Source organism: Motacilla alba, chromosome 21 (genome assembly GCF_015832195.1).
Source record: "Motacilla alba alba isolate MOTALB_02 chromosome 21, Motacilla_alba_V1.0_pri, whole genome shotgun sequence".
NCBI classification, from domain to species: domain Eukaryota; kingdom Metazoa; phylum Chordata; class Aves; order Passeriformes; family Motacillidae; genus Motacilla; species Motacilla alba.
In genome coordinates this window covers 6,061,575-6,078,843 of record NC_052036.1, presented here as the reverse complement: position 1 = coordinate 6,078,843, position 17,269 = coordinate 6,061,575, and the positions used below count along the sequence as shown (strand labels likewise).

At 49.3% G+C, this 17,269-nt stretch overlaps 1 protein-coding gene across 3 annotated transcripts in view; it reads right to left on the bottom strand.

The window, feature by feature from the left end:
* The window catches only part of SPEN (spen family transcriptional repressor), a 66,798-nt gene extending 49,848 nt beyond the window's left edge, over positions 1-16,950 (bottom strand). For all 3 annotated transcript variants that reach the window (XM_038159454.1, XM_038159456.1, XM_038159455.1), the window contains exon 1: positions 16,564-16,950. In XM_038159454.1, the coding sequence (XP_038015382.1) occupies positions 16,564-16,646 (83 nt within the window). In that variant the 5' untranslated portion in view covers positions 16,647-16,950. The remainder of the gene's footprint in view (positions 1-16,563) is intronic.
* Between the last annotated feature and the right edge of the window lie 319 nt (positions 16,951-17,269).

Sequence of the window (17,269 nt, the reverse complement as noted above, 5' to 3'; positions counted from 1 at the left end):
TATAACCTGGTTTGGATTTAGAGCCCTTTTTTCCCTGGTTTATACTCCACTGAACACGGCTGTGCGCACAAACAAGAGCATCTTCCAAGAAAAAAAGAAATGCCTTGTTGGGCATAAAGAGACACAGTCACACGCAAGACACGTTCCTGCCTCTCAGCTGTCCAGGGCTGAGCTTGTCACCTTTGTGCCCCTGGGTACAGCACAGGGATGTTAATTCTTGGGAGTTTCCTAATCTGTAATGCTCTGGTTATTTTTTATTGTTTCTTTGTATTTTATTTAATTAAAAGCTTCAAATAATGGCAAATGGAACTGCAGGAAAGCTGCTTCTCAAAGCATGCTCTCTTTGGAAGCTGGATTTGGTTATCTTGCCTTGCAAGTAAGATTTAGACAGCCCAGAAGAGTAGAGGAGATGGTTAATAAAATCTGTGTGAGGAAAAAAAGTGGCCTAATTGGATGTGGCAGATGTAGAGAGAGCAGGAGAGGGAACAGGAAAGGAAGGAGAGGGAAGGAAAACAGGAAAAAGCCTATTTGAGAAAATGTTCATGCCATGAATGAATGTGACAAAAAATATGTGAAGTAATTAGGAATCCTAGTTAGGATCACCCTTTAACACATTTCAGTGCCAGTTCTCTGCAAACAAAGATGGACTCCAACCCTCACACCTAAACCATGGAGCTCCCAAACTGACTGGTTAGAACACACGCTTTTCTTTTGCTCCCTGTGTTCACACATTCAGTTTCTGGCAACATGAGCCTGTACAATCTTCAGGGGGGAACAGGATTAAGATACTGTTGATAATGGTATCAATATCCCTAAAATCCTAGCTGTCCTTTGACTGCAGCCACCATGGCCCACCTCACATGAAGCACTGCCTGCCAGTGACATCAGAGCTGGGCTCTGAACAACTGCCTACTCCCCACCTCGACAATTACCGCCTAATTCTGAAATCCTAACACGTACATATTATTATACATACACAGTCAGAACTGTCATTCTTTTGCTGTAGAAGATGCAGAGTGTATTTAAAATGTTCAAATATCTAAGCTCATGCTGCCCAGAAAGCAGACAGGATACAAAACACCAGTGTAATAAGGTCCCCATCTACCGCAAAACCCGCCCAGCAAAGGTGTGACTCTTCCCAATATGAATTTTTATATTGGAAGAAGTGTACTTCGGCTATTAATTTTTTTTTTCCTAAATAAGAAATGTATGGGGGAGGCTACTACTGTATTGCACTGCAGCCACGGCAGTAAATCACTCCACTCCGAGACGGCGCCTGTTAATCCCCCGTTATCCAGATACATAAATATACGCTGTGCTTCGGTGTCCTGCCCCGTACCCTTGACAGGCCCTGAGGATAATCTGTGGCAATCGCCTTTGCTGAAAGCGAGGGAGGCAGGCAGGAGGAGGAGAAAGGAAGCACAAGCGGGGGATGAAAGAAAACCGAGGAGGAGAGAGCCCTGAGTATTGCAGGGGAGCTGCTGGAACAGGAAGGTTTGCCTCAGTCCTGTGACTGCAGACATCCTTCGGTCCCCACCACCAGGATCAATGTGCTGAGTGATCCGGCCCGGCCGCACCCATTGGCGCCTCTCCGAGCTGCTCCTGTCTTGGCAGATGCTGCCGGGAGGAGACCAGGGGGAGAGGAGGGAGATCTGCAGTGCTGCATCACCACAGCTTCACTGCAGCACAGAAACGTTACAAGGAAAAAACCACGACACTTTCTGAAGGGCCGGGGGAGGAGAGGCGGCAAGAGCACTGCGCTTCCTTACGCCGGAGCAAGGCAAGATGGAGATGAACGTGCTCCAAGGAGCAACCTTTGTCCCGGCAGAGGGCTGGGAAGAGGGGACAAAAGGCCAGGGGAGGCATGGCCACGACCTTTGGTAGCGCTGGCAGAACAGCTCCTCTCAGCCTTTGCCTCCTATCGCTACACCTGTGCGTCAGCCCTTCCCAAGGCTGCGTTTTGCAATCGCTGCCAGTCCAACAGAAACAAAGAGGTGGCTTCGCTCGGCTTCCACTCTGCAGATTCGAATGAAAACAAGGCCTTTTAGTGCCTCTTCCCGTCCACAACTCCTGCAGATTAATCATTAGCTCCACATCGTAAAGAAGGCGGCCGAGGCTGTGTTTTCGGTGGGGTTTACAGTTCAACCTGAAGCGGAGGAGACAAGGACGTGGGGAGCTGTTATGTCACCAAGCCCCTCCACCAGCACAGCACGACCAAAGCACCCGGCTGTAAACACACATCAAGCAGCCCTTGCAGAAAAAAGTTGCCCAATAATCACTGCTTGAACAAAGCCACGCTAATCCAGCTTTTCAGACAAAGAAAAGGAATTCATAATTTAAGCATTATCGGTTTATTCACTGTAGATCAAAGCACCTCTATATTCAAGCAGCTGAAATGTCTCTGGGCTCTTGGCACAGCTGCTCAGCATGTTTCCCTCGCTCTGCAGCCCTTCCTCCCAAACCAGGAGACAGCACGGCCAGGTTCAGAAGCACAGCCTCTGCCAATGCAGGGCTGGGCTGGTTCCTCCTCCCCAGGAGCGACGTGTCACCCAGGCACAGCCAAAGTCATCCCACACCCTACAGCCTTCCCTACCCCGGGGATCGGCACCTCGGCTTTCCAGCTCTAATAAACCATTTCAGCTCGGCTGCTCACTCTGAACACTCTTCCTGCACGCTCCCTGCTGCTCCAAGCAGAAGCATTCTAAACAAAGCATGGGCTACAAGAATGCCAGCCAGTAACTGTGTAGTGAGCAAACCTTACTGTTTAGTTGCGATATTCTATAAACTGATTAGGATCTTTATAGGACGATCTGTATGCGATAAGAAGAGGTGGGTTGAAGTGAGGGAGATTTGTTTTTAATATAAACCAAATTCCACCTTAAATCACGGTATCCTCCTATTTCTCTTGCTGTGCTTCCCACAGGTTTGTAAAGACCTTTCATACCCAACCATCTTCATCACTGCAGAGTTCTGCAGGTCAGCTACATTCCAGCCAAAGAAACTTCACCGCATTTTCATTTAGAAGCTGGTGCCGTGCTCCATTCCACATACTACTAAATGTAACAGACACCGCAGGACCCAAAATAAGGCAGGAGTTTTTTCTGTGTGTTTCTGCACTGCCCATTACAACCATGATTTGACAAGCTGCTCCAATCCAGCAGAACATCCCAGTACTTTGTATTCACTCGGGTTCCCTTTGACTGCAGTCAGGTATCTTTAGCCATCTGAAAAGCTCGGCTGATTTTGCTGTGCCACACTCAAACTCCTTCCTCCTCTGTGATTATATAACCCCAGCAAGCCCCAGCCTGCATTATTCAGTAAAACGCTCGCACAGCTTGAAGCTTTCCTTGGCCAATCACATTCCTCTGGCTTTGTTGTTATTTCATAACAAATTAATGTGTCCTGAAATAATACTTCACCAGATGTTTGTGCCTCTTTTCCTTACTCCTGACACCAAATCAGTCCGAATACCCCAAGCTAGGAGTACTCCAGCCCTGCATCCCCCCTGCACAAAGCAGGTCTGCTCTAGGTACAGGGAAATCCAGGATGTGCAGCTACTAAACCACCATAAAGCAAGATGCCATCATCCTCCATGGGGGTTTTTAGCCAGGCTAATGGATGTCGGTTGAGTCCATGAACATCAGTTCTAGGGTCTTCTGCTACCATGGACGCTCTTTTCACAGCCTGAGAGACTTGGCCCACCACAACAGCACGTGCAGCCACTTCCCAGCCATAGAATACACAAAATAACACAGCTAATAGTAGCACCAACCACACTGGGATCTTACCAGCAGGAGAACACCAAGCCACAGGGACAGCTATCCTGCAGAAATCCTGTTTGGAGTTGAGCACCAGCCTCCAGTACCACCAGCTCCCAGCAGGAATCGCACAGTGAGCGTCTCCCGCCCGCACCGCTCACAAAAGGTGTTTAATATTCACCACTGAGAGAGTTCCTGAGCCAGCAACACAAAGGGAACTTGTGTCTCTACACAGGCGTTTGCAAAGATTACGGCACTACAACTGATCACAATGAGGGCAGTGATACAATAAATGAAACATGCAGCAGTTCCAACACACTTATCCTAAGGAAATGACATTCCGCCATCTTCCAAGCTTCATATGCATTATAGCCACCTGCTTTACTGCCATAAAATTTATATCTACACTTATAATTTTTTTTTAGAAAGGCAATTTCATATGTAGAGCGATATAAGATGGTATTTCACCATCTTCAGACCTGAGCAGCACATGTCTTTGGAATTAAACTGTGCCTCAAGTAATGCAGAGCATTACTCAAAATTCGACAGTATCATCACGTGCCTGGCATGGAAGGAGACTTGAGGACTGAGAGACACAGAAAAATCAAGACATCTAAACAAAAACCATTCAAAATTGCACTGACTGTTTCATGAATACAGTAACTAATGTGCAGCAGACACTAAAATCAGGGACAGACCATTGAGAAGAGCATGCACAGGGCTGGGATGAAAATCATTCCAATTCATTGAGATGGATCTTGATAGAAACAAGCAGAATTCCACCATCCTGGAAAACTACACTTCATTTTAAGCCTAACAAATGTGGGGAACTGTCACCTGTTGAGCGACAATCATTTCACTTGGTAGGACTGCCTGGGCCAGCAGCTGCACTCAGGGCAGACCACGACCAGTATTTACTAGGGACAACTCAATACCAAGTCCTGGTGGGCTCCCTCACCAATTGTGTCCTTCACACGCTCCACAAACCTCCCAGACTGCTTCCTCTCTGCTGCGTTTCCAGCAGACATGTGGTAGGTTTAAGCCCCCCACAAGAACAAGAGTGATCATGAGACTTCTCCCAGCTGCTTAGAGAACATTTCATCTATCTCTTCAGATGAAACTGGTCTCCTGGCTGGGTGGTTTAGAACAGACTCCCATTGGGATATTTGCCTTGTTAGCCTTCCCACCATTCTTTCCCATAAACACTGAAGCCTGTCACCACTATCATTAACCTCTAGACAATCCAAACACTTCCTAACACACAGGGCTACCCCACCACCTCTCCTTCCTTGCCAATTCCTTTTGAAGAAGTCATAGCCATTCACTGCAGAACTCCAGTAGTGTCAGCCATCCCCACCATGATTCCATAAGGGCAACTCATAGCATCATCTCCTGCTGTGCAATGGTTTCCAGCTCCTCCTGTTTCTCACCCGTGCTGGGGGCACTGGTGCAGATCAATTGCTGTGTCTATAAAGATAAGACACAGCAAGTGGCTGGGACTGCACCCTGGACCATCACAAGTAGGAAAGCTCCTCCATGAGTGATAAATCCAGGACATGTGTAGCTTTGAAATCCTTCAACTTCCCAGTGCCAAGTAAAATAACAGCTCCTTGTATCACAAGAAGCTCTGGTTTTCGAGCCACACCAAGAACAGCCCTTGTGACAACAATGATTCAGAAACATGCCCTAATTACCAAGCTCCCATCATTTTCTAGATTACAATCTGAGATGCTTTAAAACCTGTTTAGAGTGATCTTTATTGGCTCTGTGACCTTTGGGGGGAGAAAAACAGCGTTCTTCAGGGCATTCTCTGCAGCTCTTCTTCTAGTAATAAAGATCTTCAAGGAAACGTCAAAATCCAGGAACAGAAACAATCACCCAGGTTACAGAGCTCAGCCAGACAATCCCGGGATGAATCCTGAGCATAACTCTCATACTTCCATGCTCCTGCCCCAACATCCAAACCACTCAAACCCGGACCCCTCTGGACTTTGCGGCTCCCTCTGGCCCCCAGCAGCACTCAACGGGAAATCTCCCAACTCCCGACTACAAATGGGGGTTTTGTTAATGAGATACAGCACGTGTTCCTGCCACGCACAGAAAACAGCCAGGGCTTTGTCTGCACTTGTAATCCCTCCCTAAGAGATGACAAAGTAGGAAATTAAAAAGCTAGCATAGGCACATTCACTGATACTCCTGATACTTCTGGTATTTAGGAGCAAAAAGCTCAACAGATCAGACAGTCCAGAGATAATGCCATGCTGGAACAAGTGCTCACCTCTTTCTTTACAGCTCAGCCAAGTGCTCCATTTTAAGACCCCAAGTAAGAGTGATTCCTAATGAAGACATTTTATTTATGTCTTTACTGCAAAGTGACCTTTTGGATACTGCTGAGGTATTAATATACAAGTGGAATTATTATGTACCATAGAGGGAAGAAACAGAATATTTAAACCTGGTTTTTTATAGCTCCCACTTTCGGTAGCAAGGATTTCACCCAAAAGTCAACACACCAAGAAGTTTTTCTGCAACCCCCCCTGACAACCAGTTCTGCCATAGCTCAGCTGCTGCAGCAACACACACCAGGTCACATCTGAATATAGGTGCATCCATTCCTTAAAACACAGACCAGTTCCACTGCAAGACCCCCAGGACACGGAACAGCCCCAAGGAGGAGTCCCAGCAACCTTTCAAACCAGGGCAAAGAGGAGGGCAGGGGAGCTGAACCCATGCTTTGGACATGGGGATTACACGAAGCTGGATGAATAAAAACGCCTCTCAGCACTCCATGCAACATCTCGCTGGGCTACATTTAATATCCTCCCCACCCCAGTCAGCAGTTCCGCTGCCGGCAGCGCCAGGAGAACCCAGCATTGCATCAGCCCAGCCAGAGCTCCACCGCGCTGGAGCCAAGGGCTCCACGCATCAGCCATTTACAGCTGCCACGGTAACCAGACGAGGCACAACCACCTCAGCCAGCCAGGACAGAGAAAGTCTCTTACTAAGGCACTTTTCCTAGCTGTTTCTTTGGAACAATCAAGGAAAAGCACAGAAGCACCCATAGCTTATTGGTATATATATTATTAAAAAAAAAAAATCAAAGCAGCTTTGTGAGCAGAACTAATGAAGACTCATTTCTTACGGATGCATGTCTTGAGGTCGAATTCTCTGGCGTCCAATAACTGCCAGTTCCCACTGCAGCTTTTCCCACGGTCAGGAACACCTCTCTCCCATGTGGATTCTTTAATGTCTAATAAGGGCTGTGCTCTCACTGCAGCTTTTCTCTCCATGGGGTCGCTAATCAGGTCTCTCTCCTCTATTAAAACCGCTTGTTTTCACAAAACTCAAAGGAACGTCATGTCTCTGAGACTGAATATCCCCTTCGCCCTCAGGTTTAGCTGAAACTGGCAAATGGGTTCAAAATTGATTAGGGAAGATATATATACACATGGCAGGAATACCTCAATCTTGCTCTCCAAGCAGATCGGAATAAATATCACTATTTGTAGAAGTACAGAAAGGTTACAGAAATATGTAGGAACCCTGCATGTTCAGCTGTGTTGTCTCAAGCACGACGAGCTGTGATTCTTTATCCCCAACCTACACAGATGCGCACCGTCACGTTCCTACACGCCAGACACAGAGCCGCCGAATTCCATCTCCAGGGCATTTTTTTTCTTCCAGCTTAAAGCATAATCTGCAGATTTGCTTTGAAAACACCAGTGGTGATAGCCTATGTTCAACACTTTCTGCAGGGGAATTGCTCAAGCCTGTTCTTTTGCGTGACTGATTTTAGGATTTGTTTGGATTTGATGTTAAGAACGCGCTGCATTGCAACTGTAGGGGAATCTCTTGATTAATCGAGTTTTTTTCATTCTTACATGAAAGGGTAATTCCCCATCTCACTTTTGCTTCTCCCAAGCTCTGCTTTGCATGTATTCGGCAGCAGATGGAGGAAAATGCAGAGTCACAACATTATGGTCTCCCTGCCATGCTGCAGAGCACTTGAAATGTGGATCATCTTGAAGTTTGGAAGTCTTGGTCCCACTGGTACAGACTTCTCCAGCAAGAGACATTTGCAACCTCTTCTCCAAGGTTTTGTATGCTTTCCAGAAAATGGTACTTCAGAAGAAAAAAAAATGTTTATCTGTCTGCAGTCTCTGAGACCACCTCAAATGATGGAACTCCTCTCCCTGCTCAAACTTCAGCTGGGTTTGAACAAGTGACTGGCATCAGTTCAGCCCACAGGTTTGACAACTTGAAATTCATTTCTGACAGAAATCAGCCACGGATCCAAGGACTCCCAGTCAAATCCCCAATCACAAAAGCTCACCAATGCTAAGAGGTTATGATCTTGACACCAGGGAGGAAAGCCAGCCAGTTCCCAGCCAGTCCAGCCACTCCCGCTCTGCCACACCAGCCAGTCACCAAACAGAGATGTGCAAATGTTATTTCATTGCTTCCTGACTCACCGCTTCCATCGCCCTGGAGAAAGTGCTTGTCCCTGTGACTAAACCAACTGGCAGCACAGTCCTTGGCGTGAGCCAGGTGTCAGCCCAAGGAAAATAATATTCCCCACTGACAAGCGCCCGGCAAGAGCCTGGCACACACTCGGGTGTGTTTTGTCTGCAGTGACTACCTGCGCTCCAGGCACTTTCTCCACAGGCGAGAGCCTGGGACTTTCCAGAGCTGAGCTCCTGAACCAGCCAGACTTTCATGGCTTTCCTTCTAGTGCAACTTCAAGTTGAGGTTTTGCAAAGCTGAGCTGGAAACTTGAGTTTCATCGCAACAACAGGCGAGGTTTCACACCTCAGCTTTATGAGCTGACTGAAAGGAGGCCTCCCCACACCAAAGACTTGAGCAGAGCTGTATCTGGAGGTGAACACGTACTACCAGACCAGGAGGATACACCAATACAACTGCTGGGAAAGCTGCTCCCTCATGTTATGCTGTTTCAGTGATGAACTTCACCTTTAAGCTGCACAATCAGACTGACACAAGCCAGGCAAGAGCATTAACTGCAGCCAACACAGGGGCTGTAAACTCTGAAAGGATGCAGAGGAAGAGATGCTTCCTGAGCTCAACTGCTGCCAAAAATGGCATATCTCACCATACCCACAACCAGCGTTATCATCTACAACATCAACCTTGAAGCCACTTCTATTTTGTAAATGTGGCAAAGATTCTCTGCTATTAATTCTTCCAGTAAGTTTTTTCAGAGTTTAGAAAAAGACCAAAGGTTTACTGAGACTCTGATTACAAGGCAGTGACTGTGCTGGCCATTGGCTGTCTGGATACATATCCAGCTGCCTTCCTAAGAGCAGCATCTCACAGATCCCGTGAAATTAAATCAGATGTTGATTACATATACAAGGGAGATACTCATCCACTCTGAGCTTTTATTCCTCTCACAGTAAGAATGCTAATGAGGCCGGAAGACTTCTTTCCCCTCCAAAGATGACTTCTTTAAACATACAACTTGGCAATTTATTTTTCTTATTTTGCCCTATTAACTATTACAGGTCACCCGCAGCTGCCACAGAGAGCCTAAAGAGGGACATTTAAAGGAGCCTCTGTGATCTCCTTGGCAGCCATCACTGTTAATGAGGACGGGAGGTATTCACCCGGCAGCAGGAGCAGATGGACCGCGGCGCGGAGCTTTGTGCCGTGCGGAAGCCGTGAACACCTCAGCAAAGACACAGGGAAAGCTGTGACAGGAACACCAAGTTACTCTCAATGAATCCCATGGACAGCAAACACAACCAGGCCAGTTTTCTTCCTGGAGAAAAACTGTAGGTGATTCACTGCTTGCTTAAATAAAATCATTTCCAGTCTGGCCGCTCTTTGTGTTAAGCTAAAAGATGGTTTCAAATCCAGCTCTGACTGGGTACCTGACCACCTTCGTGACAGGAACTTGGTCTGAACACAGCTCTCATTTCCTACCACACTGGGAATGATAAAAGACATGGAAGCTCCTCCACTTGGACAGAGGGGCATCCAAGAGGAACATACACAGGTCAGAACTACCTCACCAGCAGTATCCAACAGACAGCCTTGCAGATCATCCATTCACCCTCCTTCCGGACACATCTGGATTTCTCTGGCTTCTCAGTGGAGAGATGAGAGCACTCTCAGGGCATTCTGATCAGATGCGGAAGCTCCAGATCAAAGTGTGCTTACACAAAAAAAAGCGCTTTCAGTTTTAAGTTGTTGAGCCTGATTAAAAAGGGGAAGAGAAAGGAAGCTAAAAAAACTCCCTTTTGTTCTTAAAAATGTCCAAGCCTCTAACCAGAGCACAGTTGTTGCGAAAGACTGCTGCTCTCCTCCCACCATCAGTTCGTCTGAGCAGAAAACTGATGTTCCTTTCACATCCAAACTCTGCTCCTTCTCACCTGAGTCACCCCCAACATCTGCACCTCGCACAAGGCACAGACATGCAAACTCTAGTCCAGAGCCAGCCACACGCAACGGCTACAGAAGGCATTTCCAAAAAAATCCATCCCAGGAAGGACGTTGTTTCCACCAAATTCAAAGGTGCTGCCTTCAATCTTTCCTGCTGACAGACCAGGCTGCAGCAGGCCCTGGGATGTCTCTGGTGTATTTATAAAAAGCCTGGAACAATGTTTGTTCTTTTACTGAAGGATGTTATCTTCACACTGCAGGATTTTACAGATTGCAGGAGACGATTACAGCAGGTTAAACAGTAACTACTGAAATGCACGAACCAAAGCACTTGCTGTGTTTTAGCCATGGTCCAGGAGCCTTCATCACCTCTGAATGTGCTGCTGCAGAACAGTGGTGGAGATGGGTTTCGGGAGATCTGAGCTGCCATTACTCCCCAGGCAGAAAGGTGAAACCTCCAAATAACTGTGTGTGTACAATCACCAGGTGGGAAACGCTGCTGACTTGTAGCCTAGGCGATGAAAAAAGCAACTTCTGTCTGATTTTCATTAACTGTCCAAGGAATCTTCAAAACACCACAAAAACTTGAGAAAAGAAAAGCAGCAAGGCTGGCTGTACACTGTGAATTTCCATCCTCAGGCTCCTGTTCCTCCCACAAGATTCCTAAATCAGCATGCCAAAGATGCAGCTAAACTCAGAATCTTATTATAGAGAGCAATCATTTTTCTACTTTATTCCTCAATTCATTGTTTAGGAATGTTTGTCCTTGCAGTCTTTGGTTTCAGGGCATTCTCAGACCTCAGCAAGTTCAATGAACTTAATAAAAAACACAAGTGAAATATCTCACTGGTTCTTATTTTTGGTAGCTACAAATCCAGAGCGTATCCAACCAGTGGCAGATCCACAACTCACACCCAACTGCAAAAACCTTCTCCCAAAACCTTCAGCAGCCTAAAAGCAGCCAGGAGGGGTGACCCTCAGTTCTGCCCCTTTGCAAACATCCTCAGAGAACATTTTTGATGTTTGTTATTTCTCAGGCGCCTCTTCACACTTCACACGCAAAAGGGCATCTCCTCTTCCTCACAACCCAACAGCAGCACGAAACCACCACAACGGCAAGACAAGCTGCAGTTGTGACACATCAGCTCACAAAAACAAAGCTCTTGAGGAGCCCCAGGTCCACCCTGACTCATCACCTCATCCAGTATCTGCCTTCCACTCATTTGGATATTTACTTCCTTTCTTATGGAAAGCCAGCCAGTGCCTCTTTGCCCTCAGCGAAGACAAGGACCTAATTTTGGACACACCTTAAGATGTCAATAAGGTCATTTGCCAGGGAACTTGGCATGACTTTCTGGCCTACGAAAAGCAAGCAGGAATAAAAAACCAGTAAACAAGGCTATCACAAAGTGAATTTAAGCCTTTATTCATCTCCTGTTCTGACTTGATGAATGGATTTAATACCTTTGTGTGCCTCACTGGACTGGTAAATTCTCAACATGTGAATCTGTTTTCTTGTACTCTGCAGGGATTATTTTACTGTTGTACCAAATGAATTTACAGTAAGGGCAAGAAATACCAAAAGCCAACATGGCTCTTGAACGGCTCAGCAACAACAGAAGCTGCTGATACAAATAATCACAACTAAACACAGCCAGGACCTTTGAAGAAACTTCAGAGAAGAAACAATGCCAGCCAGGCTCAGCAGATGACAGAATTTTGTGACCAAGTGTCATCAACTTATCTTTCTACCACAGCTCAGCATATAAAACCACTTAATAGAAGCTTAGTCCAAATCTACACTCTTTGTGGCTTTTCATTAAGTTTCTTTGAAATAATTTTCCAGCCTTGACCAGTGCGGCGTCAACCAGCTGCCACCTCAAGCACAGGCACAGAGCAGAATCTGGAGCAGCCGTGGATCTCAGCCTGCTCAGGAGCCACCTCTGGACTCAGTCTGGGGGAACCAGGAGGCAGCTGTGGGTAAACACTGCTGAGAAACGAGCAGAACTGCCACCGAGGTGGTGCCTGTGCTGCTTTAGGGCACCTGGGATCAGTACTAGGAACAGAATTATTAAAGGTCTGATGGCAAACTGCCACCAGAGCCAGCACCACCATCACCCCAACGAGCCACCTGACTGACCAACGAGCCCACACTCCGTGCGAGGCTGACACCAGCTGGAACCCACCAAAAGAACTTGCCTCATGTTCAGAACTCCCCTTCTGAGTCTGGGCAATTACTTTAACCCCCCTGCCCCAGTCTCCCAACCAAACATCCTACTATGGTCTCTGGATTACGTTACTGGAAGTGTTTGTAAAACCAGCAACAACAAGTTCTGATGCTGCCCATGATTCCAGACATCACTCCAGTAAAACACAGGTGTAAACTGTGCCCTCCCCTCCTTCACAGCTCCAGGCTGGAAAACGCAGTACCTCACCTGTGAAAACGCCTAAAGTGACACAAACTGAGCGACGCACCAGGAACAGTTCTGTGGCATCACTTCTGTATTTTCCTACAATAAAAGTACACCTCAACAGAGATCTGTATGGGCTGAGCTGAGTTAGGATAACCATCCCAAGTGATACCCAAGGACTTGCTGATCAGCAATCACAAAAAAAAAAAGCCAGGGAACACATTTAAGGGCTTTGCTAGAAAACCAGGAGCACTGTTCCGTCTGACTCAAGCCAGTTCCTGTGAAAGGCACTGCAAGACTTGCTGGTGTCTGATGTGAGAAGTTCTTCCTCCAGGTGTTCAACACCAGCAGTGGCCGTCACCGTTCTCCCCAGGTCACAGCCTGCACCAGAGCTACCAAAATTCCCCTACACCACCTCAGTCCACAGCAGTGGCACAGAGCAGAAGGCACAGATTTCACCCTCCCCGGCCAAAATTACACTCCAAGCCATCAAGACAAAACATTTACTCATGAACTGACCAAATATTCTCTAGGAATTACTGAAAACAGACACCTGCTGTCACAGCAGGTTTTTTGCAGTTATGTTTAAAATGCCAACCACTTCTCCAGGAGGTATCCAAAGCATCTCCTGCGAGACAAACACTGGAACACAGCAAAGCCAAACAAAGCCCATTTCCCACCCCAAAAAAAACCCTTAAAAGTAATTTATTTTCCCCAACATTGCCCTGATCTGCAATGTATTCTGTTGATTTTCAAGGAGCACTTTTGTTTCCTGAAATGCAGGGTTTCTCCTGGACTTGGTTGCCACTGTGAATGTCTTAATTCTCCCCCAGCTCAGGAGATTGCACACAACGGTCACATGGTCCATCATTAAGAGGCTTTTACTCCTCTTTGCCCTTTAAAACACCAGTAGAGGGACAAAACCATGTTCTTTCACATAACTGGAAGAAAACACAGGGAGGAAAAAAAAATATGGAAGGGCAACACTTGTGTTGGGGACAACTGTTACTATATTTAGTCGCCTTGTTCTGCAAGCTGCTGAGCATCTGTTTCAGTGATGGTGAACGAGGGGTTTTTTCCAGCATTAATGAGGTGAACCCAAACCACTGCTCCCACCACTTCCCCAAGCTCACATCTCCCAGATCGTAACTCGGGATTTGCTACTTATTCCACCTGAACAGTGGATCTCCAATCCTGGCACCGGCTGCATTTCTATTTCAGGGTGCTCAGCTGAAAGGAAATATAGAGCACTGGTTTTTGAAAGGGGAGTATTTGGGCAAGAAACTGAAAGACAATTTCAATGTATTTAAATGCATGGAGAATCTCTCCTTTGCAATCCCCTTTAATACCAAGGAAACAGATTTTTAAAGGGGCTTCTAAGGAAAAAAACAGCACTGCTCATGTAAGCCAGTGCTTCTTGAGACCAGCTTCAGTATTCTCTAATTTGAGAGAAGAATTCACAGCAGGGAGTGATATTTCCATTCACCTCAGTAAACTAAACCAACCAATCAGGAGCATTTGGGGGAAAAGAATAAAAACATGTATTTCTTCGAAATTCTTCATTCATCTCTTTATAGAATTCCTTGTGAGGCTGCAAATCCCAGCAAGGTTCCCACAGTCGGTGGTTAAGTGAAGGGTGGGGAGGAGAGGCAGCAAACCCTCCACGCTCCTGCCGAGCTGTAAGTTTTAGGAGTTTTCCCTGAATTTCTGCTTCTTTGGAAACAAGATGGTTGTTTCTCAAACGGGGACCGTGCAACAGCCCAGCCGACGAGCTTCCATCTGGGAAGGACAGTATTTCCCATGCCCAGTGGAAAAACAAACACTCGGAGCGGCTCAGAGGCTCGGGGCCGAGGCTCTCGGGCTCTCCCCAGGCTCGCCCCGCTGCCGTGGCTCCCGCGGCTCAGCCTCCCCGCGCTGCGCCCTATTCCCAGGCTGGGGGATGGGTGGGAACCGGGCTCTGCCAAGCCCCGCTCCCTCCGAAAAGACTTTCTCTCCCGACTACAGCGTCCTTTCCAAGGAGGGAGCCTTCCCCTTCCCAGCTCCACGGCCGGGCAGCCGCTTCCCTTCCCCCTGGAGAGACCCAGCGCGCCGTGCAGGCTCGGGCAGCGCCTGTCCCTTCCCCCAGGCGAGCGCGGCCATACAAAGGAAGCCTTGCTCCATTGTCCACCTACAGCACCTCCACGGCGAGCCTCGGACCCGGCTCCCCGCTCACCCCCTCACCCCTTTGCCAGCCACAAATATTCCAGTGGTTACATCCCACTAGCACTCGGAGGCGGCGTGTCATTCCCTCCCCCTGCTTTAGTACCTGCAGCCGAAGGGCTGAAGCGTGTTTTAACTGTTTACTGCCGTGAGATCAGCCTCATCCAAACACACAAACCCAGGGCAAAAATCACTCCGGAAAAACGGGGAGAAACGCCTGGCTACAAAGCTCCTTCCCAAACCTCCGATCGCAATTTGCCGAGGTAAAAACAACCAAAAAAAAAAGGTAATTAATTCAGCGCCTGCCATTTTTCCCATCCATCTCCAAGCAACAGTACCATGGCAACTTTTTCCCTCCTTTAATACATCTTATAAGAGGAGGACTGGACAAAATAAAACCGAGGAATGTCAGATCTGCACTGTGGAGCGCCCATTCCCTCAGCTAGTTACGGCTGGAATTGACCAAATAACTCTAGAGCGAGCTTTTTCCCCCCAAAGCCTGGCTTTGTAAACAGCACTGGGTCACGTAACCTGGACTTGAGGGACACAACAAACCACCCTGAATACACATCCACCATCCCGCGCCTTCACCAAGCGGAGAATTCTTGGCTCAGGGGGATAATAAAGGTGAAAAAAGGTGAAGCTTGATTAAAACAGGGCAATTTCAGAGCGATGAGGATGCAGAGATGGGGTTTGGCACAGCTGAGGCCAGGAGGATGGAGGGGGATGTGAGACCCCCAGTCCTTCCACAACAGACGACCAGGAACCAGGGAAGAAGCGCTGGGATCTTCCTTTCTCCCCGTCGGTGTCACCGCATCTATTTTTCCCATGGTGACTCATTATTAAGGACGCTCCGTCATTTTTCCAGCACAGGAAGATTAAAGGAAGCTTCAAAATCCATTTTTTTCTGCTGCTGGTGGGATTAAAGCAAAGCGCCTGGAGGGGCCATGAGCTGAACAGGGCTCGTTACTCTCTTTTTCTTCCTAAAAAACAGCTTCCAGCGTAGGGTGCATCAACTTGAGAGCATTTCCACAGGAAAAAGGTGTTGCTGAGGCGGTGGAGAAGAAGTCTCTTCCTCCTCCTCCTCCTCGCAGGGAAAGACGGAGGGAGGAGGAAAAAAACCCAACCATGCAAACAGCTACTACTTCCTTATGAGCGGGATTAACCTATGCAATAAAAAAAAAACCACCAAGGAAAAAACAACCCAGCACGATATAAGGAGTCCAGAGCGCTTCCCGCGTGCAGGATCCCGTGTTTTCTCCGTGGGTTTGTGTGATTTTTTTTTCCCCCAGAGTCACGTTTTCGCAGCTGCAGGCGCTTCGGTTCCCACAGCTCGCTGCACCTCGGGGGGACACGCAGCACCCTCCACAGCTCCAGGTGGGAGGGAAACGCAGAGAAATGGGCGAAAATAAATAGAAAAAAGTCCAAGCGTTGAATAATTAAAGGAAAAAAAAAAAAAAAAAGGAATGGAATAGAATGGAAAACAAGTCGGCCAGGCTCAGCGCTGCCTCCCGACATCCTCGGCATGGGAGCCGCTCCGTGCCGACCTCCGAGCCCCACTCGCTGCTGCTCCGTCGCTTCGGGTCCATTTTTAGCCATTTTTGTATTTCCCCGCTCCGGCCGCGCCGCCGATCCCGCCATGGCGCGGGTTATTTACAGCGCTGTTTTCCTCCTCCTTTCCACGGGAACCGCCGTCCCCGCGCACTCCTCCCCCCCTTTCCCACGTTTTTCCCCTCGTTTTCCCCACACCGCGGGTCGGGCCGGACGGGGCCCCGTCGTCGCTCCCCACTCACCGCTTGAAGTGCTCGATGATCTTCTCCTCGCGCACGTTCTCCGGCAGGTTGCCCACCCAGAGGTGCCTGGTTTCCCGGACCATGCTGCGCGGCGCGGGGCGAGCCCGCCGCCCGTGCCCCGGCTCCCGGCCGCCGCCTGCCCCCGCGCCGCGCCGCCGGCCGCCGCTCGCCGCCCGCCGCCGCCTCCGCCTCGCCCTCCGCCCCTTCCGCCGCGGGGCCCGGCCGCCCTCAGCGCCACCGGCCGCCGGACCGCACCATCCCCGCCGGGGGGGCCCCCTGCCCGCCGGGCCGGCTGCCGGGCGCCGGGCTCGCTCTCCGCCGCGGCTGCGCTTTCTCGCCGGCTCCCCCCGCCGCGCCGCCCGCTCGCTCGCTCCCGCTGCCTCCTCCTGCTCCTCCTCCGGCAGCGGCAGCGCGGCGCCCCCGCCGCCGCCTCCTCCTCCTTCCCCCCCCCCCGCGCTCCCGCTGCTCCGCCGGCCCGGCCGCGCTCGCTCGCTCGCTCGCCCCCCCTCCCCTTCCCTTTTCCCTTCCCTTGCCCGCGCCTCGCGCAGCGCCACACGGGGGCCCCCGCGCAGGCGCACTGCGCCCCGGGGCGCGCGCCGCGAGGCTGGCGGGGGGGGCGGGGCGAGAGCGCGCAACGCCCCGCGCGGGGGGGGGGAGGCGAGCGGGACTGCGCGTGCGCGGAGCGGGCGGGGGCAGTGGGGGGGTG